The 25,100-nt window shown below is 43.6% G+C and overlaps 1 protein-coding gene across 1 annotated transcript; it reads left to right on the top strand.

The window, feature by feature from the left end:
• Nucleotides 1–239: 239 nt before the first annotated feature.
• Nucleotides 240–24,205, top strand: RBM20 (RNA binding motif protein 20). Its single transcript, XM_026069668.1, has 15 exons — nt 240–245; nt 670–1,863; nt 3,476–3,537; nt 3,695–3,786; nt 4,120–4,211; nt 7,066–7,209; nt 8,526–8,657; nt 10,543–10,622; nt 10,870–10,872; nt 11,590–12,274; nt 14,160–14,258; nt 15,710–16,379; nt 18,882–19,001; nt 19,928–20,049; nt 24,095–24,205. The coding sequence occupies exons 1-15, from the start codon at nt 240–242 to the stop codon at nt 24,203–24,205; spliced, it is 3,612 nt and encodes a 1,203-aa protein (XP_025925453.1).
• The last annotated feature ends 895 nt before the right edge of the window (nt 24,206–25,100 follow it).

Genomic DNA, 25,100 nt, shown 5'->3' with positions numbered 1-25,100 from the left:
TTTTTTTCCTCCTCTGTATTGCCCTCCACATAATAGGGAGGCTGTTTACTTTTTTACAGAATGGGCTGCTGTGARCATTAATTAAATGAGAATTGTAAACAGTTAAAATAATTACGAGTGTGAYGGTATCGTAGCCTCCTAAATATGTAAGGTGTGAAGTACTTACTGGGTTGGCTTTATAGTCCCATTTTGTGTTTCTTTCTTCTGTGGGAAAAGGGTGACCCTTGTTCTTAGTGGGCATGATGGTAACCTCACAAAATCAGGCGTCTCAGCAGGGAGATCAAAGGCTGCATAAGTCAGAAACAGAGCAAAAACCTTAGATGTGGGGGTGGTCTGGGAGGGCTTGTGTTGCCCCTGTCGTTCTGCGTTTTAGGCCTGAATCCTACAGATATTTTAAATGAGCTGAAGGCCAATCCAGAGCTCTCAAGGGGTGGGGAAGGATGAAATGGGGACTTCAAGAGATCCTTTTAAATCAAATTGTTATAGGAAGACAGATAAGTCAAAGATACGGCAGCGGATGCTTAAGCAAAGAGGATGGGTTAAGGCTCTGCTTTTAATCACCATCTTGCTTTTCCTGGGTTTAGGTAAGCTAGATCTCCAAAAGTAGCTGTTTATCCCATGCCACGCTTTAGGAGGAAGCAACCACAGTTAAAATTTAGGTTGATTTAGCTAACCCCTGTCCCGATCCTTTCCAGCGCTGCCAAGCTCCTGGAGAAGACGCCGTTCTCTGTCAGCACCCCGAACCCGCTGCTTCCTTCCCCTGCAAGTCTTCAGCTCGCCCAGCTCCAGGCTCAGCTTACGCTGCACAGGCTAAAGCTGGCCCAGACAGCGGTGACCAGCAACCCAGCGGCGGCCACCGTTCTCAACCAGGTCCTCTCCAAAGTGGCTATGTCTCAGCCGCTCTTTAACCAGCTCAGGCACCCTTCYGTGATGAACGCTCCTCAGGGGCACGCCGCGGGACCGCCGCAGGGGCCTGGCATCGCTAACGCCAGGTTCCCGTCCGGCGGGCTGGCTTTCCCCGCGCAGGGTCCGGCGCTGGCAGCGCCAGGAGGGGGGAGCCTGGGGCCCGTCGGGAGCGCCCCGGCCCAAACCCCGAGYGCTCTCGTCGTGAGCCCCTTCGGGGGCGTGATGGCTGCCGCTCCCCGCCAGCAGGCCGCGGTCGTGGGCCTGAGCAAGGCTGGCCGTTCCTCCGCGGCGGGCGGGTTTTATGAGTACGGCAAGCAAAACRTCCCTGCCCCTCAGGCGTACGCTGCGGACGCGGATCAGTCCAGCCAGCACGGCTTCCTGGCCGGCGGGCCGCATCCCGCCGCCTCCTCCGCCGGCGTCCGCTACGAGGGTCAGTTCGGCCCTTCGAGCCAGCCTGAGCACGACGGCCAGCCCGGCTTCCAGGAGGACGTCTATGGCGCGGGCGCGAAGGGCCAGCACGCGGCGGCGCTGGCTTTCCCCAGCGAACTGCACGCCAACTCCCATCAGAAGGGAGATCCAGGCCCCGGTACAAACAACCAGTGGGAAAATATCCCTAATTTCGCCAGCCAAAACAAGCCTGACCTCGTGCCCGGCGACAGCGTGTGGCCATCAACAAGTCAGCAGTACGAAATAAGAAACGAGCTGTACAACCCCGAGGAGCCGACCCCCGACACAAAGTTTTGTGCCGTCGCTCCCCCTGCTTTTAACAGGCTCAACAGCGGTAAACAGAGTTTCGGCAGCCCTCGCATGAGGCGGAGCGAGGAGCTGGGCAGCGACGCACCCGCTTTGCCCCCGCGGTCGCTCCAGCCTCACGAGCTGAACGACTTCCACGGCGTAGCCCCGCTTCACTTCCCGCACGTCTGCGCCATATGCGACAAAAAAACCTTTGACCCGAAGGTGAGTGATTTTCCCGGGCTCAGAAGCGTGACCTGAAAAGCGATTCGGTTAATGGGCTTGGAAGGGGCATTACCCAGGTGTATGTGTGGCAGTCCGTGGCTGAGAGGTTTTGGTCCTGGCGTGAGAAATGCGAGATCCGGGCTCGAGTCGTTACTCASCTCTGATCGCTCCGAGTCAGGCAGGGAGGAGCCTGGACTCGATCCCGCGCTTCTCAAGCCAGCGCTGCRACTGCACATCTGCGGCGTCAGCTGGTTCCCCCTTTGCCCTTGTGTTCCTAATCCCAAAGCCTTCCTAATAAAAGCCTCGCGGAAAYGGTTTGCTTCAACAAAATAGCACGTTTTGATAAAACGACTCTGCTGGGATGTCCTCCTGCGGAAGCAGGAGGAGCAGCCCTGAGAAAAATGCAGGATTCAGGGGTCCCCAGTAACTTGCCAGGGAAGCCAGAAGCTGCTGAGGACGTGTAGCGCAAACCGTGATCCCGGTTCTTCCCCATCGCTGGCCCCTTCTGCTTTTTGTGGCCATGTTCACRCCATCGCAGGAGCTCCAAATTCAAGCTTACGCTTGAGAAGAAACTTCCTGATCGTCCGGAGAGCCTGTGCGTAGGATCCCGTCGTAGGTCGGGTCTGGAGAGAGCCGGTGGCCCTTCGAGCCCCGCTGCTGTCGTGGGCTCTGGGGTGGCTCTGCCCTCCCGGGGAGCCCGGCCGAACGCGGCTTATATCACACTTTTTATATCGCACCGCAGGACCGGTACCTCATGGCAYGGGCATGTGTTTTCGTGCTGACGGTGGCCTGACAGAAGTGTGTTATAAAAGCCTGTGTATAGGAAGGGAGAAAGCCAGCAAATGGAATAGTGCCTGATGCTTAAAATCCAATATCTTCTATTGGAACCGGATATTTATTAGCTGGGCTGTGCGCACACCTTCTAGCTGTGGGGTGTTTGAATGTATTTGGCTCTTGCGTGTTTCCCTTTTGCTCTTTGAGCGGCTGCTTGCAAAATTGTCTGTCGTGGTGACTGCTGCAGCGGTGTGAGATAGCCCTGCTTGGGGCAGGCTGGCCTCTCTTCTCGTTAGGCGTTTAAAAGTGGGAGGAACGTCACGGTGAGGCTCGGTTGCTCTGTTTGTTGGTGTTTGATACACTGACTCATTTGGTTCATAGAAATGTAAAAAAAAAAAAAAAAGAAAAAAAAGAAAAGCTAAATGCATTTCCTTTACTTCCTAATTTCCTAAGCTTTCCTTATCAATCGAAATGAATAGGGGATATCCTGCGTGCTGAGCACCCTTTCTATGGACATTAAAGGAGCTGAGGATGCTCAGTGCCTTGCAGGATGAGCTCTTCAGCTAGCATAAATTAACTGATTTAATAGAAATAAACATTGGTTTAACAACCAATAGAGAGAAGATCTCCTTTTGTAAAGTAACTGACAGTTTAACCTACAAATAACGTATTTGTAAATGTACTGGGTGAAAGCGTACTTGGCTCCAGTACCTTTCAGTTTGATCTTCAACATGTCAGTATGCTTTTTAGAATAAGGTAAGCTGCATGGAGAAGCAGTCGCTTGTAAATTTGTCTCAGGGTTTTTTCCTGTGCTCATCATCTCTTTGTTTCAACGTAGGACTGGGATCAGCACACTAAGGGAAGTCTTCACATCCAAAAATGTATGGCTTTTTCAGATAAGTAAGTATTATTTTAGAGGCAATCTTCCAACTGAATTTCTAATGGAGCATCCCTTATTTCATTGGCTTTACACCAGGAATTTACTGTCTAATAATTAAGTTTCTGATATTTATGGCACATAATGCATGTTCCTAAAGTTCTTCTTTTTCTTTTTCAGCACTGGTATCCGGTGCGTATTAAGTTCAGGAGATGGAACATTGCATTTATCTCCAAATAATGCATCAGTTTTCAGCCCATCTAGTATTGAAGGTGAATGGTTGTGTGTGCAATAACTAAAAATACTTTTTTTAATTAAAAGGAAAGTCAGTCTTTGGGGGAAAAGTGGACATATTTATTAAATAAAATATGATAAAAGCTTTCAAGGTAAACAATTAGTAGAAGATGTGCACGGAGAGACTAAAAGGCAAGATTGTGCCTTTTAAAGTGTGAATTTATCTTTCTTTCAAACAACAAAGCAGTGTATAATTTAGTACCAAAACTAGAAAATGAGATCTTATATAAATGGAGCATTTCCTACTGAGCACATTAATGCAGCTAATACGAGTCAAGATTTTCATGAAATGTGTGTAATCCATTATTTAGATTATCCACCAAATGTCGGCTCATCTTTTATCACTACACCAGCAAGATCCTTTGGCCAGCCAGGTCCTACATTTTCTTCTCTTCCATCAGGGGTAAGAGTGAGTATCTAAGCTGATTGACCTCCCTGTTTACATCCTTGTAGAAACCACTTTCTGCTTGCTTGAATTAAAAATATATCAGTTTTAGGCTTCCTTTTAGACAATAATCTAAACATTAGGGTTATTATTTAAATTTACCTGCAGCTCTTTTATGCTTTTGGTTTGGGTCATATAAGAACTTCGTTGTGGATTTTTTTCCATGCTGAAAAGGGGGATAGATTGCTGTGTGTTTACCCATAGAGCTTTATTCCTCATTTTGTGGGACTTTTTGACCCAGGGGGGTCAGCTTCAGCTTGAAATTAAGATTTGGGTTAGTTTTTACTTTTTCAGAGTACTGATCCCAGGGAGCAACCCGTCGTCTCTCCAGTTATTTACCTTGTAGCAATTGTTTTCTGCCTCCCCCACGCTGGGATCCTTCTCCCAGGTAGCAATAACGGCAGAGGCAGTGGCTGCAGCTCGCTAACCGTTACTCGCTTGGGGCTCCCAGTTCAGTTAAGGGTGATTCATTATGTTGGACTAGCTTTTTCTTTTTTCTTTTTCTTTTCTTTTTTTTAGCGTGTTATTTATGTCATCTGCTGCCACTTCGGTTTGCTTCGGTGCACAGCCTTCGTGTTCTCAGTTTATAAGTCCCCCCAGCATTCGACCCAGGTCCCCAGTGGTGCGTCCCTTCTAGTGCGTGCTTGAATTGCTACCCCAGCGAGCAAAAAGTGCCAGACTGAAGCGAACATTAAAAGTGGTTCTTACACTGAGGAAGCAGAGGGATTATAAAAGAACAGAAATCACAAGAATAAGAACTCCTCATGCACATAATGCAAGTACGAAGGCGTTAGGGTTAAAATGAAGCTCAGCATATTTTGGAAATCTACAGTTAATGCTGGAGACGTCCAGGGCTCACGTTAGGGTGTCTGTGGAACAGCAGCCGTAATCCAGCGGTTCACATTTTCACCTCGTTGCTTTTGTGTGTATCTTGCCGTGGTCTCCGACATGCTGGAAACCTGGGCTGGCTCGTGACCTCGTGTCGCTGCAGTTTGCCCCAGGCAACATTGACAGAAATGTCACCCAGATTTGTTTAATCGGGTCAGTTCTGCTCCCCGCTGCTTTGCTGCGACGGGGTGTTTGCGGGAGCTTTCGCGCCCGCCTGGCGCAGAAGGCAGGAGCGTGGGGGGGCGCAGAGCCGAGCAGCCGCCTCCGAGGTCAGAGGTGCAGTGGCGGCGGCGGCTGCGGAGGAAGGCTCCTTTTCATCAAGTCTGTCAAGCCAGCAGCAAATGAAATTACTGCTAACACCAGTATCATTTCTCCTTAGAATCTGTCGCTGTTTGTCATTTAAGCTGCCTGCAGAAGTCCTCCTTCTGAATGATCTGCCCTACTATGAGAGAGAGAAGAACTAATARCTTTTGATTTTTCTGGGCACTGTAAATCCCTTTTTTCTTCAGAAGCTCACTGGGGAGACAGGGAGCTATATTAGAGGTGTTAAGACTGAGTTTACCAGCTGTTATTCACCCCACAACCCAGGTGGTTTATAATTTATCACACCTTTGCACGGTAGTATTCACTTTCAGCTAAGCTGCTGCCATTTAACTGAGCAGTGGGAGATTATACTTGACCCTGCAGGTATCATAAACAAAGTATTCAGATTTCTGGAAGAGCTTGCTACATGCCATCTGTTTGCAAATAACTCTATCCCTCCACAAAAGGCAATTAGAGTGCTACAAGCCTTCACTCAGGCGTGGAGGGCCACTGGCAGCGCAGGGATGGGACTCTCAATTTTCTTATTACCTGTAGAAAAGATTCACGCAAAGATCAAGAAAGGGATAAAGAGTTTGAATAGCAAGAAAGCAAGAAATGGTAAAAAAAAAAAAAAAAAAAAAAAAAAAAAAAAAAAAAAAAAAAAAAAGATATAACAAAAAATACCAAATTGTAGGGGGGAAATAATATGGCAAACTGTATGAGGTGCATTTCCATGTTATGCATCAAATAATTTGTTCAACAGATTATCTTTGTAGTAGCTGCCCAAGTGCACTAGCAAGACCCTGTAGAAACTGATTGCAGGGAAAGTTAACTTATAAACTTGTTAAAAATTACGCTCAGTACCCAACACGTAACAGCTCCTTTCAGTTACCGAGTGCAGCTATGGAAGGTGGCTATTCCTTTCCTGGCTGTCATTTACAGCTGTAATTAATGAATGGAGCCAGTTTAACTTCAATCAGCTGACAAGGTTTTTTTGCCTGGTACAGCTCATCCCTTCCTGTAGTATGAGTGTCTGACCGCTTCCTAAGCATGAATTATTGCAGTTTTACAGCACAGCATTTTAATTTAAGTCATTGCAAATTTTGGGGAGGTGGTAACATCTTCCAGTGATCTGATTTAATGCACTGCTGAGTATTTGTCAGAACAGCAGCTAAATCTTTCCAATCCTATATGTGCTTAACATACCATCTCTTAACAAGTGTAACAAAACAAAGAAAAGGAAATATATTTAGGTAGAGAACAGCAGAAGGACTTGAATTCAGCCCCTGGTACCCTGAATACCCCTGTAGTTACCTTTTGTGGAAATATCATTAAACCTGTTGGAACTAGAGCCTCTCTCCTAGAAATCCTGTCTGGACTTTGTCATGTCCTGGCAKGGAGACTCCATTGCGAGCTGTGCTTCAGTTAAAGATACAAATGGAAATGTGGAATGGATGTGTTTAAACTAGGATGTTAAACTATAAGATTTTAAAGAAGGATATTTGTCCTTAATAACAAGTACACAGAGCAGAACAGAACATTTCATTTTTTGCAGAAATGCAAGGTCTTACTGAGTAGCTGGAATATCTAAGATAAAAATGTATTTTGTTTTTTTTTTCAGTTTCCCCAGAGGAAATCTACACTGGGTCGAGTGGTTCACATCTGCAACCTGCCCGAGGGAAGCTGCACAGAGAACGATGTCATTAATCTGGGACTTCCATTTGGGAAAGTCACCAACTATATCCTCATGAAGTCTACTAACCAGGTACGGCACCTTTGGGGCCACTGGTACTGACATATAAATCTGTGGGGAAKAGCTCTTTGTAACAGAAACGTAAGTATATGAAGCCTGCTCTTGAAGTTATAAAAAAGCTGTTCTCTGAAAGACATGATGGCATAAACATGCCCACTGTCCTGCTAGGCATGCTTAAAAAAAATCTCTGAATTAAGAAGAGAAATGTTGTAAAAATATACTTTTTTTTTTCTTTTAATTTGAAAAATATGAATAACTCTGCCGCCTTCTCCCAGTGACTTGTTAGGGTTATTTTCMAACTTCTGTGGTTCTGTTTTGGAGTATTTCTTGCTTTCTCACCCATCGTTGTAGAGCTGCACGAGGCAGGGAAGAGTCACTTACACCCTGTTCTGATTCAGCTGCCCTCCCGAGGCTGAACTGTTGCTCCAGCAAAGGCAGGTCGGGCAGTGGTGCAAGCAGGGGCGAGCAGCAGAGCCCCCAAGGCAGGGCTGCGCTGCGCGACCTGGAGCACGCGTGCTGGAGGAGGCTGCTGCCCGCTCACCCCTTTAATCTGCACCAGGTTGTGGCAGAGCTCAACCTTCAAGGTGGTTTTAGACCCCAGGAGGTTAAGCCTACTAGCGGTGGCAGTGGGAAAATCTTCTCTCACATACTCGMAGCAGGCAGAACGGATGGATGTGGAATTCACTCCAGTGGGAGATGTGTGAGATCCCAGCAYGTTTCCAAACGCAGTCAACACACAGCTGTGAGTTTTCGTCGGTCAGTTGAACCAAAGTCACATCAAACACAATTTTCCTGTAAATAAAAGTGCTGCTTAACAGCATTCAGATTTTTTATTCTTTTTGGCTTTTGTTGCTCTGGCTCCTCACGTCCTGGTATTCTGCTTTTCTCTGAATACTGGGTGGTTCTGCGGCCGGCAGCCTTGGGAGCAGCGCGTGCTGCAGCGTGGCAGCTCTGCACCCTGGCAGCAGCTCGCCACGAGCGCAAGGACCAGTGGCGAAGCTGGGAAAAGGTGATGTTTTCATCTATCAAGAAAGATTAGATTCCAGTCATTTAGATTTTAACTGAACTGGCTTCTTCAATCTGTGCTTTTAAGTTGCATATCAGCTTTCATAGTTGGGCTGAAACCATTATTTTTAGTTAAAAGGAGGGTGAGCAGAGGATCATGTGTTATTATTTTAGTTCCAGGACTTAAAAGCTACCCAGTTCTGTACTACCAGCAAATTTTACATAAGAAGAATCCAAATGAAAATTATTGAGCTGCCTTTTCTCTCTTATACTCTGTATTTTTAATATGTAGTAGATTTTAAAGCTCTCCCCTTTTGTGCTAGGCCTTTCTGGAAATGGCTTACAGTGAAGCAGCACAAGCCATGGTGCAGTACTACAAAGAAAAACCTGCTATGATAAATGATGACAAATTACTTATTAGGATGTCTAAAAGATACAAGGAATTGCAGCTGAAGGTAAGAGCAGATTCCTGAGTTACCATGGCGTGTCCATAAGAATACATCTAAAAATCTTTGCTGAACACTGATTTCTAATTAATGCTTTGATATTTTGGAAAAAGAAATGAAGAAAGATAAATTAATCAATGTATGTTAATGATCTTATATACTTAGCTGCTTGCTGTTGTTCTGCATTTTAACCATTTGAAGAGATCCCATTTTCTCTGGTTTTCTCATACCATTACTTCAAAATTCCCTTCCAAGCCTCCTTCTGAGCAGGCTCCCCCAATTGCTTGTCTAGCAAAGGTCTAAAACACAGCCAAGTGCGAAGTGCTATAGCTCAGCAAAAGTAAGAGGGTCCCATCCTTCTAGGCAGGCATCAAGCCTGGTGCAGTGCTTTCCACTGCTTGCGTGCTCGAGCTGTTAATGCAATCTCCATGCCTGGCAGAGGAGGCAGCGCTAAGCACCACACTGAGTATTTGGTTTTTGTTTTTCCTGTGACTGAGCAAGAAGTAACTGAACTACCTGAAAAGCGAGACGTTTTACAGAGATTCAGGGCAGAGGAATATTTGGTCTTTGGACGTTCTGTAGGGAGTGTGACACTTGTGATGTGAACACCTGAGTGATCTCCAAAAATCAGTGCTCTTGAGAGCTTATTTATGGGAGCTTATGTACTGTCATATATAATGCTATGGAAATAAYGTTTCTTATGAAGACCTGGACTGGAACTGGTGATGCAGAGCTGAAAGGCTTCATATTATCTTACCCAACACAGCATAAGGTTATTTTATAAAATAACTCTGTAGTGCTCCAAGTTAAGAGGTTAAGAGCCCTTTCATGAGCTTTGAGGAAAAATAAATAACTCAGATGATCTGCTTTCACCTTTGGAAAAAATCTCTGTCTCTCCTGTATGCATATAAGAGTTTAAGGAGACTTAAAGGAGTTGCCAGAAGTCCATGAACTGGGACAGTCTTTCTTATTGTGGTATTGTGAGGCATTCAGGGGTAAGGTAGTGGAGACTGTACATCTTAGCGTAGGGGCTGAACAGGAATTGCCTAGCCGAGTGCAACAGTTTGGCTATACTTCAGGAAGATTTTCAGCAGTTCCAGTGACAGTTTTTCAGGTCATGGAATTATTTTTCTCTGCCTTAGCAAAAGCTGTTTTTCTTTCTTTTTTCTTTTTTTTTTTTTTAAAGGACAGCAACATGAAAGAGGGAACATGCATGAACTATTTACTGCTACAGCCTGCTCTGAGTTCTTGCATGATAATGTTGCTCAGCTGCGTATACTCCAAGTGCCTGATGAATTGCATGCACTCCGGTCTGGAGTAGTGCATCTTTTGTAAATGATCTTCAGTCTAAAGTAATCAACATTTCCTGTGTGCATCTTTCTTGCACCTTGTTTTTCTGAAGCTTCTGTGTCTACACATACTCTTTTAGTGCCATACTCCAGAATGAGCTAAACCCTGAAATGAGGTGAAGGCAGTTCATTCCTAGGGGCAGAGAGAGGCTGATATATCTATTTTATTCAGGTATTAGAATGATGGTCCGATTCATTTCCTCTTGCATCCAATTCCTAGAAAACATACTGTAGTGAATGCCTAACAGAGATGTACAAGCTAGTTTTCACAGCCTATTATAGAAGCCTTTCTTCTATTATAGAAATATATGGAGACAGTGCTACAGTGTAACAGAGCAATTTTTCCATTTGTACCATTTTACTGCTTTGATTATTTTATTGAGATACCAGTTGTAGAAAAGACTGTAACAAGAACACCGAATCCAAACATTTCTCAATGGTAGTATAATGAAATGATGCATGAATGCTGTTTCTTACAGGATGCATCACCTAAAATAGCTTGGAGAGTAGTGCAGCATGCTAAACAGTGCCTTTGTCTTGCTTAGAAACCAGGTAAGAACGTGGCTGCTATCATCCAGGACATCCATTCGCAGAGGGAGAGGGACCTGCTCCGGGAAGCAGACAGGTAACTCTCGGCAGTGGCAGCCCTGCCTGCTGGCTTGACCTCGGGTATTCCCTGCTCTCTGGACAGGGGGCCGCAAGTCTGGGCAATGCAGAAAGTTTCTGCATGGTTTGGGATTGGGACTCGAATAAATCTGTAGCCTGAAAGTAGAATAAGAATAAGCCTTGTCTGTGTGCTTCCCTCTCCATCTCATTTTCTTTATTTTGGATTTCATTTCCAATCACTGAAAAGATACAAGTGGGTAGAATAGCAGGTGCAGGACCTAGGTAATAAGATGAGATTGAAACTGTGCATGTTATGAAAACAAATTAAATATTTTACTCACTGCTCTTTACCAGTTACTGCTACCGATGATGATTATTATTATTCAGAAAATTCACTTGGCATTTGAAGAACACACAAATCAAGCTATTCACCTCTCCTCCCCCTTGAATGAGAAGCGTAAAGGCTAGGGGTGCTGGAAGACCTAGAGAGACAGTTCAGATTAAAATGTATTTGGGTGTATTTCTGATCAGACTGGCTTCCATTAGTAGTTTCCGGACCTTCCAGCAGAAATGGAGAGAAATCACAATCTTACAACGTCTCCTTTTAAACAGGTGACCTGGGTCACTTTTGCCTCAGAGACGCTCTAGATGGCTGAGCAGGCTGTCGTTGTAAGGCTACTCACATATTACAAGCTTTTAATGCTAAACCCCTATGAGAGGTTTTTAGGAATGAATGAATATATATCTGTGGGGATTTGGTTAAGCTCTGTGGRTAYGAGCATGGCACTGCCTTTTCTCCTGCTCRCTATGCCTGCGGCTGTGCAGTGCAYRTATGCGAAAGGCCTGGGGTGTTAAAGGGGTTGTCCCCGATGGTCTCAGGTGCACACRTATCAGTGTAGTTCCCGGTGTGTTCCCAGCGTACAAGGACTCAGTGTGGATCACAGTGGGTCAGACAGAGTCACAGCTGCCTTCTCTCTCTGCAACAGGTATGGCACGGAGAGGCCCCGCTCTCGCAGCCCCATAAGCCGCTCCCTGTCGCCCAGATCCCACACTCCCAGCTTTACCTCCTGCAGTTCACCCCACAGCCCACTGGGAACCAGCAGGACAGACTGGGGGAACGGCAGAGAGTCATGGGATCAGTCCCCGTATTTGAGAAGGGAAGAGGAAAGAGACAGCAGAGAATGGCGAGARAATGGGGACGAGAAGAGGGATAGGACTGACACATGGGTACATGAGAGGAAACATTATTCCCGACAGCTGGACAAGTTTGATTTGGATGAACGGATTGAGGGAAGCAGAGGGCACAGGGAAAAATATTCAAGGAGTGGTTCTCCTGGCTCCCTTCACCCTTTATCTGGCTACAAGAGCAGGGAAGATGACTATTACAGAAAAACCTCTAAGTCAAAATCCGACAAGTTTCAAAGGCAGCTGCAGGAGTTACCTGGGAGATCTAAGAGAAAGGAAGAGGCAAAGTTAAGGGAGCGGAGACATTCTTACAGTGAGGAYGCTGCGAGGGAGGAGACGGCTGAACAGAAGCACAGCAAAGCATCTGAGGGCTCCAGGCAAAAACTCAGCGATAAGAATAAAGTTAAGAAAGCTGACAGAGACCAAGAGGAAGATGCTGCTGCTGAAGGCAGTGAYGTGAAGGAAACCAAGCCTCCTGAGAATGAGGTAAATAGAGATCCCAAACTGTACGTACAAAGAAGGTAAATGATGAAATAGTGTATTTTCTGAAGTATTTTAGACCAGTTGTTATTGGTGTGGTGCTGGGGACATGCAAGGTTTTACCATTATGTAATCAGGGAATATATTCCTAAAAGAGACCTTGTGAGGCCATCTCATCCACCTCTTTGCGCCCATCTGTGCAGATCTCTTACGGCATTCCTATCTTGGGTACCTGGATGTCATCTTTCCATTTCATGCACCGAGCCTCCAGGTAACCAGTAAGAAAATGGGGACGGACAACTGAAAACAAAACCAAATGAAAATCTACTGCTTGCATGCAGGTTGTATATGTAGGGACAAGTTGGCTCACAGCTCTCTCTTCCAAGCCTGTGTGTTTCCCCGCTCCAGCTGCTCTCTCTGCATCTATCACGTCCTTTCCCCTGCCTGTGATGTGGAGCAAGTTATCTGGGAATTTAGTGGTACTTTACAGGGATAGGAAATATTTGTAGGAAAATACAGGGAATTGGTCGTTATACTGCCAAAATGGGGAATGAACTTTTAAATCCAATGTGACACTTTTTTTCCGTCAGCTCAGCAGAGCAGCTGGTATCTAGTAATTGTATGTTCCTACCCTCAACAGCAGAGTGAAGGGAGTGGTGGAAGAGACCCCTTGGCAGAAGCATTGAATCAGCTTTCCCATAAAGTTATGAGATGTCTGGGATAAAACTCCCAGTTGGTGAAGTAACAGTGTCCTCTGAGAAGGAGTGGAGAGGGAATGGTTCAGGGATGCCTCATTCACTCAGTCCCAGCACAGCTCATGCTCATGTCCCCACCTTACGGGGATCTTGTTACTGGCTTATGGCCACCTTGCCTCCCCCAGGCCCTCCTGGGGATACGCTCCCTCCATCCGCCCACAGGGACGCTGGCACCAGAGGCTGCAGAGCTGCTATGCTGACTGGGGTCCATCTGTCGCTTGCGACTTTGTGTTGCCAGGGCTGTCTTTAGTTGACCTTGCATTCTTTCTTCTCATGCAGGGGAAAGCTTGGTAGAGATCTCTAGATCATGTAACTCAGCTAGTCTCTGTAACAGGCAGCAACACTATCTCATGCCGTAGACGTGTGTCCGTACCAGCTTTTGTCATCTTTCTCTTTTGGTTGGTATTTCACTGTGATGGATGGCTCCTTGGGAGGATATTTCTCTCTTATGTACAGAAATGTCAGACCAAGCTTCCCGAATCACCAGTGTCGCACACTCCTCTGTATATTTTTCAAGTCATTTTGAATTGGCACTGTTAAAGGCACACCTCTCTGGGGACTACTGCTAACAATTTAATAGGGAGTAATAGAGCTGGCTGCTCTTGAACTCACACTTTTGCTCCATCCCTCTTTTACCAAGTGTTAGGTAATACTGTGATTTTTTGTTCTTCCAAAGTATGAACTGTGCAAGCAGTTGCATTCTCGACTGATCCAACATTAATAAACAAAACAGTTGAGGTCTTTGCAGAGTTTTAACAGTGCTGCTCTCCTAACCAAGTCTGAGCCAACATAACAGATGTGGGTAGAGAACAGAAGAGAGGAGGCTGGAAATTTTAATGAATTCACATTCTTCCCCACCTGTCTTCCAGCCAATTCTATGATATAAATTACATCTCTCTAATTTTGTTTCAATTTCTTTTTCTTAATTCTTATTTGTGCAGCTTTGCTAATGGAATCCAATTCTTGGGTCTTTTCCCACAGTCCAGTTGACTTGCATAAACTTTAGAAATAAAGAATGTGACCGTGTGAGTGACTTTGCTTCTGTAGACCCAGAATAGAAACATAATAGAAGAATAGAAACATAATAGAAACACCACTGTGTGTTGCTATATGTGTATATAATGTATTTATTTTAGCTTGGAAAAAAGGAGCAAGTTCCAGAGAAGAGCTCGCCTTCAGCTAATAAACAAGGAAAAGAATCTGGAGAGATTCTGGAAAACACAAGAAAAGAGAAGGTTAGTTGCACATTGTTGGTTTACCTTCCACGATAAAGTGAGTGAAAACCCAGATTTGGTAGCACATTTTCCTAATTGAATTATTAAACCCCCAAAGAAAGTCATGTAGACAGTTTACAGAAGAGGGTTGTCTAAATTAACTTGCCTTATCTTGACCTCTGCTTTAAGGAGTAGCTTCTTCTGAACTCCCAGAGCTCTTTTTTTAGTTGCTCTTTGCCCATGTACATTGCTTCACATGCATAGCCCTTGGCACTGGCAACTGTAAGTAACGTATGCCCAAATGAACTGTGTAACTTTGCAAACTGTGCCCAAACGTAGGAGACATGGTCACTTAGTAGAGAAAGAGGAGATTAACAATGAAAACTTTTCAGAATATCAGCCCTAAATAGACTATAGATAGTAGCCTCTTTTGATTGTTTCTGTTTTTAATTAGATGATGTCTTTATAGCACCCCTGCTGCAGCATTGCAGTAGGGTACAGCAATGTCCTTGGAATTCCTCCAGCTTCATATCTCTAGGGTCATGGATTGATGGTCAGATATGGAAGCTATTGATATCTGTTGCTGTAGAAAACTGATCTCCTGGCAAGAACGGTGTCGACTCCCAGAGTTTTTGTGCTGTTTTAGGATTCTAGGAGGGGAAGTGTGGGAATGGCTACACAGAAGGGGAATACAGATTATTAATAGATTATGTGCACACGATGATTCTGGGACTTGAAATCTAAGTTGCACCAAGTGTGTATTGAAAGTCATATATACCTTATAATTCTAATTCTTCTGAAATCCAATATTAGTGTCTGAGAATCCTAAGTCTATAACTGCATGTATGAGGTATTTCAGATTATAAACCTTTGAGTATAACTGTAAAACTGATTTTTCTCAAGGTCTAGGCCAACCTCTACCAACACAGTCCCTGGCAGAGGGCTCTTGCTGGTGGAAGGAAATGACTACAGAAGGTAGCCACATTTTCTCAGTCGTTGTAGGAAATTAAAGGACCTAATCCAGCAAAGTAAAAGCTACAATGGCTAGATTGGGGTTCAGTATATTCTCGTTGTGGTGCCTATTTCTGGTCATCTTGGGATGGAGGTAGAGAAAGGGGAGAGGATAATTTCCTTGGGGTCACACAGCGGAGTATGACTAGTGTGACAGGTTGTGCCTTGTTCTGCTGTTTACAGGAAAGCAGGAAGTGGGAGACGGAAGAGTCATTCTTCCCCAGGGCAGTTACAGGATCTCCCTAAAGTGAAGCTTATATGATTATTTTTAAAAGATTGCTTGTTCTTGTAAGGTTTAAAATCATAGCACCAAGGCATGTTGTTCTTTGGATCTAGAATAGAAGAGGGGTTAGGCATGGCCAGTTCAAAATTTTCCCTGGTTACTGATGTTCAAAGCCCACTTTTAACAATGATGATCTGTAATCACTGATTTCTCAAATTTTTTTACATCTTCGTGACAGGAAAGAGACTGGGAGAGTGGAAGTGAGATAGAAGGTGAGACCTGGTATCCTGCTAACATGGAGGAGTTAGTGACAGTAGATGAAGTGGGAGAAGATGATCTAATTATGGAGCCTGATATAACTGAGCTTGAAGAAATAGTACCCGTTGATCAAAAAAATAAAGCCATCTCAGAAACATGTCCCTGTATGTCARCCATGTTAGAACTGAAAAATGATCATAGCCACTTAACCAGGAGTGAAGACAAATTTGCCCATAAAGCTTTAGAAACAAACTTCAGATCAGCAAAGGGCAGTGTAGCTTCTTCCAGTGGCTGTCAGGATGATGAGGATGATGAGGATGATGATGCGGTTACTGAAGCATCAAGTCTAAAACTGGACCCTGAGCAGAAGCCAGAGGAATCACAAGAAGACCAACCTGCCAAGGAGTCTGATCACCAGCAGAAGAAAGGAAAAATTGATAAAAGCTCTGACGTTCATTTAGAGCCTGAAGATCACCATATACCTTCTGTTCAGTTGAAAGAAGAGACTCTCCAGCTCCCTGACACATTTATAGATGATTACAAACAGATGGGATCACAAGGAGCTGAGAGTAGAGAAGTCATGGAAATGCTTGTTAAAAACGCGGGTGAAGAAACAAGACATGGAAGCCAAGAGAGTTCAGAGGCCAAGGGTAACTATCGTTTTTTTTCTTTTCAGCCTGCAGAGAGCTTTGCATGTTTTCTCTGACAGTAGATTGAAATTTATTGCTAACCAGAATAAATGTTGCTAATAGAATCAAGACTTGTCCTTGGAGCAGCTCAATAAAAGAACCCCACTGCCTTTCGCCAAGCTAAATCATTAGAGGCTTTTAGCTGAATAGTGTAAAGGAAACATGATAAGCAGCTTGCAAGCTTTCTTCAAGGCATAAGATGCTATAATTGTCAAMTCAAGGTTCACATGAGTTTAGCTGAAGTCTTTCAGTGCCCTGCTAAATTTACTTTGAATTGTCAATGAAATGAGTGACAGTCTCTGAAGGTCAGCAGAGAGGTCTCTCTCATGTCTGGCTGGCTCCTAGTCAAGGTGGGTATTCTTACGTGCTGTACAGAAGTGTTAGTAACATGGAAATCATTTGTAGATTGTTACTTCTTGGTCCCTCTTCACACAAATACATGCCTTTTGTCAGGACTTGCCCTATCATCTTCTGTTATCTACCGCATGCTGCCTTTAATATAACTGATATGACATGCTGTGAGATAGTGCCAATAAATGTAATCATAGCTGCCTATTAGTATTTTTGCTGTCAGAAAAAAAGTCTTGAGTGTCTAAAATTCACTTCAGTTCCCTGTCACTCCTTCAAATGAAACACAAGTGAATGGACTGGGCATAATGAAAGGAAGTGGAAAACAGCATATATCATGTTTGCCAGGAATGCTCTTTTTTGGTTGTTACTGTAGCCTGTGTGATGGAGAAGAATTTGTGAACAGAAGTTGCTGGAAATTTCCTGAGTGTGCCATTTTTCCACCAGAAAATGCAGAAACATTTAATGTAAATGTCTCACTTTGAACAAACTTCTTCCACCAGGACAGGTTTGAAACTCACTTGGTTTTCAAAACTCATCTGCCTGGCCTGAAGACAGCTTGCCAAGCTTTGCACCTTTGGAGATAACACTGCCTTGCGAATTCCTTGGGACTGGGGACCACAAAGTTTCCAGGCTTTTGGGCCAGCTGGCTCTCCTGGGCTGCCCACTTCACGGGCAGTCAGCTGACATGAGAGTTGGGTATCCCAAGAGACAGTGACTTGGGCGTTTTCAGCATCTAAGCTTCCAACTTCTTGGAAGGGAACCTGGAAACTCCAGGGGAGCTTGTGCTTCCCAGGCTTCTGCCTGGACTTGATGTCTGGGATCCTTGGTGCAAGGCAGGGTCTTCGGGCTCTAGGCTCTCTGCTAATGCAGCTGCCAGTTCAGGAGGCCTAGAAATCAACTTAGGCAGGACTTAAGTTGCAGCAAAGGCCCTGGGTGTCCTGCAAACACCCATCTGACACTAACGGGTTTTCCAGGATCTGTTCTGCAGAGCTGGAAACCTGCGATGGGCTTAAAGTTAACTTGAAAGCCAACCAGTCAGGATTTTATATTATTTTCTTTTAAATCATGTACTAGGCGTATTTAAAACAATGGAGAGAATTTCATTCTCATAGCCAGAAATTGCAGATCTTTGAACTACAGGCTTGAAAGGCAGGAAGGGTTTGGTTTGGGCAAAAATATATTTGTTTTATGAGAAAACATATCCCTCATCTAGGTGAAATTTGCAATGCAAGAGGAATTTTGTCAGGGTAAGGAAACCAGTTCTTTGATGTAAGAACTGAAGAATGGGAATCAGACCAGTTTATTTGTAATTCTGTTGCTCTGTGATAGCGACTTTCTCTTTTTTTTTAATAAAAGCAATTCACATATTGGGAAGGGAGAATGTCCATCATTCTAACTGGCTTTATCCTCCTCAGCAAATCAATTCACTGTTTTCCATACCTTGAATCTCCTGCCTGTCTGTTAATTTTGATCAGCAGTGACCAAACATCCCATCCCTGCTGGCCACAAAGCAAAATCTTTGAGGGGCCAGGAGCCATAAAGCAGAACCCATCCCTTAGGGAGCTGAGGATGGGAGCAGAGTGCTCCATGGCAGCGGTCCCTGGGGGTCCTGCTAGAGGAAGGTTTGCTCTGCATATGCAGCTAGCTCCTGAGGCACTTTGGTGATTTGCGCTCAGCAGGTCCTGCTGGCTCCCCGCTTTCTCAGCAGCCCTGTGTTAGGGCAGCTCYGGCTCTGGTCGTACAGCACAGCCCTGCCACAGGGCCCTGTTTGAGCCACATGTGGCTGCAGAGCTGCGGTCTGACCATGCTTGTGCCAGAGGCCTGTATAATATTGTAGATCCACTGAGAGTTTAAAATGTGCAAAGAAAAAAACATAATGAGCGTGCAGTTAGGAACAGAAAAATGATCTACTGGGAGAAAGAGGGGTGTGTGCATCAGTGTAGTCTTGCTGTTGTGAGTTGCACTGAGTAGGCATCCTGTTTGAAYAGAAAAGCATTTTTCCAGATTTTACTTAATTTATGGCTCCACCCAGAAAGTATTTCCAAGAAGTTTACGAATGTCTCTTTAAATGAATAAACTGTTTTCATTCAATACATTTGTTCATTTGTTAAGCAAATTCTAGGTACCTGGAAATGAGATCTCTTGAATACCCGGAGGTAGACTCTAAGCGAACCCATTCTCCGCCAGGCTGGGAACAAGAGGACGTGTTCACAGAACTCAGCATTCCCCTAGGTAGGGTCCCKCTCCATCCGCAGGAGATGCCGCCCACTGCAATACCTAGAAGTTACAACAAGATGTCACTTTAAGGCTACTTGCTGTGTTTATTTCTCAGCTCACATGTGAGGAGAATGAAGGGACAGTGTGTATAAAAGAGCAGTGGCTGTTGAAAAAACCGGGCTCTCAATTCTAGATCATTATTAATTTCATTCCAGATAAACGGCATAAGGTAGCATTAATATCAGTAATGAGGTGAAATAAGCTCCCTTGGACTGAACTTTGTCTCTGACCTGAGCCTGATGCAGGGAATATCTGCAGTAACAAAGCAGCAGGATCAATCAGCCTGGGGAGCCCTGGGGAGCCCCAGTTGCTTTGGCTGCTGTTAACACTTTTGAGACCGCAGGGCAGGCACACGCACATCCCTACGGTGACACAAGTCTGAGACATATGGTATGAACAGTACTTAGTAATTCAAAAGTCTTTGTCATAAAAGTGTTGGTTATACTTTTTAGTATAACCAAAAGTATTGGTTATACTGTGTGAACACTGGTCATGAGTGAAACACCTGGGAGAACTACATCTTTAAGGATAATTTGCCTAACTTAAGCATGAATTTGCCACTAATAAGTACTGTAGCTATTCCAGCATTTGAAGTTACACAGTGAAGTTTCCAGTCAATATTATGTGAGAGAAGGTACATTTTAAAATATATATATATTATCTGAGAAAGGAGGTGTGCGAGGTGTATTTGCAATGCACATGATTTTAAACTGCGGGTCAGTATTGCAAAATTAGGTAAATCAAAGAAGAGAATTCAGTATTCAGAATCTTCAAATCTATGTCACTTAACTAAATAGCATCTTTTTTCTTTAAAAGCAAGTTTACTGTTGGGGGAAGGGTTTCAACTGACATCCTAATGTAATTCAAAAATCTCTCTATAGGTGTGGAATTTGTGGTGCCCAGAACGGGGTTTTACTGTAAGCTCTGTGGACTCTTCTACACAAATGAAGAGACAGCAAAGACAAGTCACTGCAGAAGTACTGTTCACTACAAAAATCTTCAGGTAAAAACAGTCTTGAAACTAGCTGACARCTAGCTATTGGGGTGGATTGCCTTCAAGTTCCACAGTGCTGTAAAAAATTACTTTTTATGGTGTGGACAGAATTCAGAAGAAGATAAGTATACATAAGCAAGACATTGCAGTAGTTGTGAATATTAGCACACTAATCTCTCACTCCTGGGTCCTTGAAATCAACTTATGAATCATAAATAAAATGGGTCCAGGAGATCATTTTCTCATTTCGTTTATATTTGGTCCTTGTCACCAGCACAGCGTGCAACTCAGACCATTTAATTCTCTGTTCTTGAGAGTTCCAGATGTTGGTGTCGCTGGGAATGAGCCCAGCAGCCTTTCTTATTTCTTAATTTCATTAGCATTAAACATGCCACTTCTTTAATAAGGATGCTAGTTTTATTTTTGCATTAATGTGAATTTCTGTAGCATGTTTCATCACACAATATTACATGATGCACAGGTATCCAGGGCATTTCCTGTGACCCACAGAAATCTCTCTCTTCTACAGAACAGCACAGAGCACCACTAGTGAATAATTTCTATTAGGATATGCAGATGAGTGTAATTTCTTGTGTAATTACTTGTATGGTTTCAGTAAACCTATACCACTATATTTGATAATAGCACACAGAGACCCCGGGCACTTGCAGTTAAAGCAAAAAACCCTACCTTGGTCACTTTTCAGATGTCCAGTTGCTGGTATAAGTCATTGCAGTTCATGACAGCATGAGCATTAACTGCCCAGTGTGGTGGACTCCTCAGAAGAGGCAGCGTTGCCCCTCATCTCGTTGAGTCTCTGCCTGTGTGCAGTGGTGCAGACACTGCAGAAGACACATTTGCTAGCAATGCCTTTGGCATTTGCACACTTTCAGCAAAAGGCATAAAAGAACAAGGCTGCCTCTTCTTTCTCTGCTCCTTCCCCCTGCGCATCGTAAACACTGGAGCTCTGCTTCTCTTCAAGCAATAGCCATCCTTCCCTAGCTGACTAATAGGTATTAACTTTTCTGTGAATAGTTTTCTTTAAGTGACAGGAAGTCAAATCATTTCCCTGGGAGAATTTTCTTCTTGGCTTTCCTGAAGTTACTTGGCTCTAATCATACAAAGGCCTCTGGCTTTTAAAGATTTTGCCTGCAGAGCAGCTGTTTGCTAGTAATGCATCTTCCAAGTGTAAGCCTGAAGAACAGGTGCCCAGTTTGCATGTCTTTTTTGTGTTTCATACAAGAAAATCCAGAGGGATTCAACAAAGGTAGCACCACTTGGTGCAGGCCACATGTCCCATGTGAGTCTGTCCCAAAGAAACTTATGGTGCTTAGGGAAGGATTGCCCGTCTACCCCCTGCCCCGGCAACTGGCACTGTAGAAGAGGCATTTTTTCCATTTTCTAAATTATTTTGTCAAAGTCATGGAAAACATGTCCAATTAAAACAAAGTCAGCATGAAGAAAATTTTTTTTCTCACCTTTAAGACATTTCCCATGAGCACTGTGGTAGATTTCTAAAACTGACTTGAGATAAAAGCACAAAGACTGCAAGACCAGTTAAAATTAAATCTGTCAAAGATGGTAATGAAAACACTCTGTTCTGTGGAGCCGTAGCTCTTATCTTACTAAATTGAGGAAGTTAAATGTCTGATAAATAACCATACAACATTTGTCCATTCAAGTGGAAACACAGCAAATTTAAAATAATTGTTCTGCATTACTAGAACCCTTTTTGTTGTAGTATGGCTCATTTATGCACTCTGCAAGAAACTTCAGTCTTCTCCTATGATGAAGCAATTTAATGAGTGTACCTACCAATTTAAGAGCTATGGAATCTAACTTTCACCATATCTTAACCTATGGGAGTACTACTGCAGCCTGTGTCTTCTTGTTGTCATGTCTACATTACAAATATCATTGCCCAGTGACAACAACATTGTCCCAGGTGCTCTCATGGCTATGCGTCTTTCTGTTTGATTTGCTACATGTTGTCTTTCACATGATCTCCTTGGAACCATATCCAAAATATAAGACCAATGTTTGGAATTTTACACAAGCTGAACAGTTTATTTGCCAAATTTCTTCCAAAAGCCTCATTTCCATAAAGATGAGGATTTTGTCTTGAAGTAGAACAGTCAACTTCATCTGTGTATGGTGCCTCCTGAAGAATAACAATCACTGGAAAAAACTTCAACTGTTTCTTCACCAGCCTGGTAGACTTTTTGCAATTTTCCATCCTCTTCAGCATAACAAATAATTTCCCAGGTGGTATTTGTATTTACAGATCCACTGCATTTTCAATATCCAAAAAACCCACCATTTGGCCATCCCTCCCACCACTACTACAAAAAGCTTTCAGATTCATCTAGTGTAAGCTACCATTGGGCAAATCAGTGCAGCATTTTATTTTGTTTTCCTCTGTTTTTTTGCAGTATTCATCAAAAACTTGTATTTAAAAGAAAAATATTTCTTCCTTTACTGCCATTTTATTATAATCTGAATTTCTGGTTTGTGAACTTCAAAACTGGTGATTGTGTTACTCGTGATAGCTGACATTAAGATCCACCAAAGGTGGTGCTAAGCCCTTTATTATCTTTGAAAACCTCAGTCTTAATTTGGTGGGTAATTATTAAAAAACAAAAAGCATGGTTTATCTGATCCAATGACAAGTGTTAGTGATTTATTACAGTTCATGGAGTACGGAACACTCCTCCCAACCTTTACAGTTTTTATATCTCTGTATGCTACAGTAGCATTTACTCTGGCCTTCAGCCATGTGGAATTTTGTACTCTAGGATCAAGATTAAGAGTTGTGTAATTTCCATAGCCAAATCTCTCTATTCAGAGTAACAGGGGTGTAGTCATCGTTTTGTCAAAGGTATGCCTACCTTGAACCTTTACTGAGTCCCTTTCAGATGTACCTCTTACCTCCAAAACTTGTATTTACCTGAGACAACCTGTTCTAGCACACCCAGAAAGTCCCTAGTTTCTTTACACCTGTTTCTCATTCCACCTCTTCTCCATGGATGTCAAAGAGTAAACTCCGCTTGGGGGAGTCCTGCAACTAGACAGTGTTTTGCAGTGACTTGAAATGGCCTTTTCAAAACAAACCAGAATGCTTAAACAGTTCGAAAGGAGAGTTTTAGGATCCTAATAACACTCAGGTCAGTTATTCTTGCATGTGGTGTGTGTCTGTAACAATGGGTATAAGTCATTAATAAGACCATCTCTACATCATTGTATGGGTATTTCCCATGAGTCTCTCAAAACTAGGTGCTGGTGAAGAAGCTTCTTTCCATTCTGTTCCTACGTCAGTTGACTTTGAATAAACGCTTTGTGCACCACTTTCAGGCACACATCAGTTCATCTTCCATTTTGTGTGCATCTCTGCCAACTAAGAATACTGCCAGAAGGTTCAAGGCCTCACTGGCCACTTCTGTATTTTCAAATCACCCTGGGTATTTAGAGCTCTGAAATGCTTTATCTTAAAGCAACACAATATATGTAAATGCTCGAGCCAGATTGCTAAATTGCGTTAATTGTTACTGAGTTTGATTCTTCCCTTAAAATGCTCTCATGAACATGGTATATGTCTGAAAATGTAATGTATATGCTTTAAATTATGACTCAGAAACTCCATCTACTCTGTCACACCAGTTTTATCCTAGCATAATTCAGCTGACTTAATGGTGTTAGTCCTTGCCCTATAGTTTATGGGAGTAGTAAGTAGTCAGTTTATGTTTGCCAGGAGAAAAGGTGAGGTCTAGCTACACAGACTGATGAGGAATCATGGTCGTTGTCCTCCTGGTTCTGTCACCARTTCGCCTTATGGCACAGAGTTAATCACTGAACTTCTTAGGCTCCCCGTGTGTTAAAGTAGTTTGTCTGACACAGCTATATTACCTGGCTTGAAATTTCACCAAAATAGGGCTTCTATGTGTTTTCTTCCCCTGTGAGGTGTTGGGAGAGTGTAAGAGCTCTGAAGAGGTGTAAGCATCCTGTGTCGAGTTTCTTCAGCTTTTGTACAGATGCTTTGTTTTTGATGTGATTGCAGAAGTATCTATCCCAGCTTGCAGAAGAGAGTCTGAAAATGAACGAAGAAGRCAGCAGTCTGCGGCAGGATGACGCTGGAATTGTTCCTCACTTTGAGAAGAAAAAACTATGATGTGGATGAACTGGAAGAGCTATAATGAGTGAATGCTGATACTTCTTTTTTTATTTCTATGATAAAACTGTCAATTTGCACTGTACAGAGGAGGGGAAATAAAGAGCATGTTCCATGCATCTATGCCCAGAGTGCCATTAAAAACCAAAATGCCTGAAACAGTTTCCCACGGTGAAGCAATGCTGGCATATCTGTAACAAGTGGAGCAATTCTTTCTCACACTGTGAGCTGGGAGTGGTTTCCTAGATTAAATCAGAATTCTCAGGGATTCTTAAAGTTTTAATTCTGATGTGACACATCAGATCAGGCAGAGTATTTAGAAAGACTCAGCATCCTCCAGTGGATGCTGGAAGGAAAGGAAATGTGACTATAAATAGTCTTTAATGTTGCTTAAAATATTTTCAGCCACTCATTACCCCAGTGAGAAGTAGGATTTGCATAGGACATCTAAAACCATTGTGCTAAACCTAATCAGTAGATGGCATAATATAAACCCCATTGGCATCCATCTCCATGTGTCTCAAGAGCTTGGAGGAATGATAAATATCTGTGTCATTGGGCATTGACTGTACTTCATGTTAAATGAATGCAGAGGGAGCCACAGTCTCTGTCCCAGCGAGCTTATAGCCTGAACCCAGCACAGCGAGAASAGTTCACATGCATGTGCTGACAGCTAACTTGCTCCAGTTCTCAACATCTTCCGTGGTGTGATCAAGATGTTCTCCATTTGTCCTTGTGTTTAGAACTCTTCCTGATCATTCTAGAGGGTGCTAACTTTGAGTGTTACAGACTTGAAACTCCCACAAGAGGCTTTTAAAGCGCCACATGTTTGGACCACGTTACTTGTAGACATATTTAGTCAAGATGCTTGCTTTTGGGGTCATCTTTGGTTTTT

This window comes from Apteryx rowi, unplaced genomic scaffold (genome assembly GCF_003343035.1).
Source record: "Apteryx rowi isolate R43461 unplaced genomic scaffold, aptRow1 scaffold_3, whole genome shotgun sequence".
Taxonomy (NCBI): domain Eukaryota; kingdom Metazoa; phylum Chordata; class Aves; order Apterygiformes; family Apterygidae; genus Apteryx; species Apteryx rowi.
Note: the sequence above shows the minus strand (reverse complement) of the source record. Positions and strands in the feature narration are given on the sequence as shown.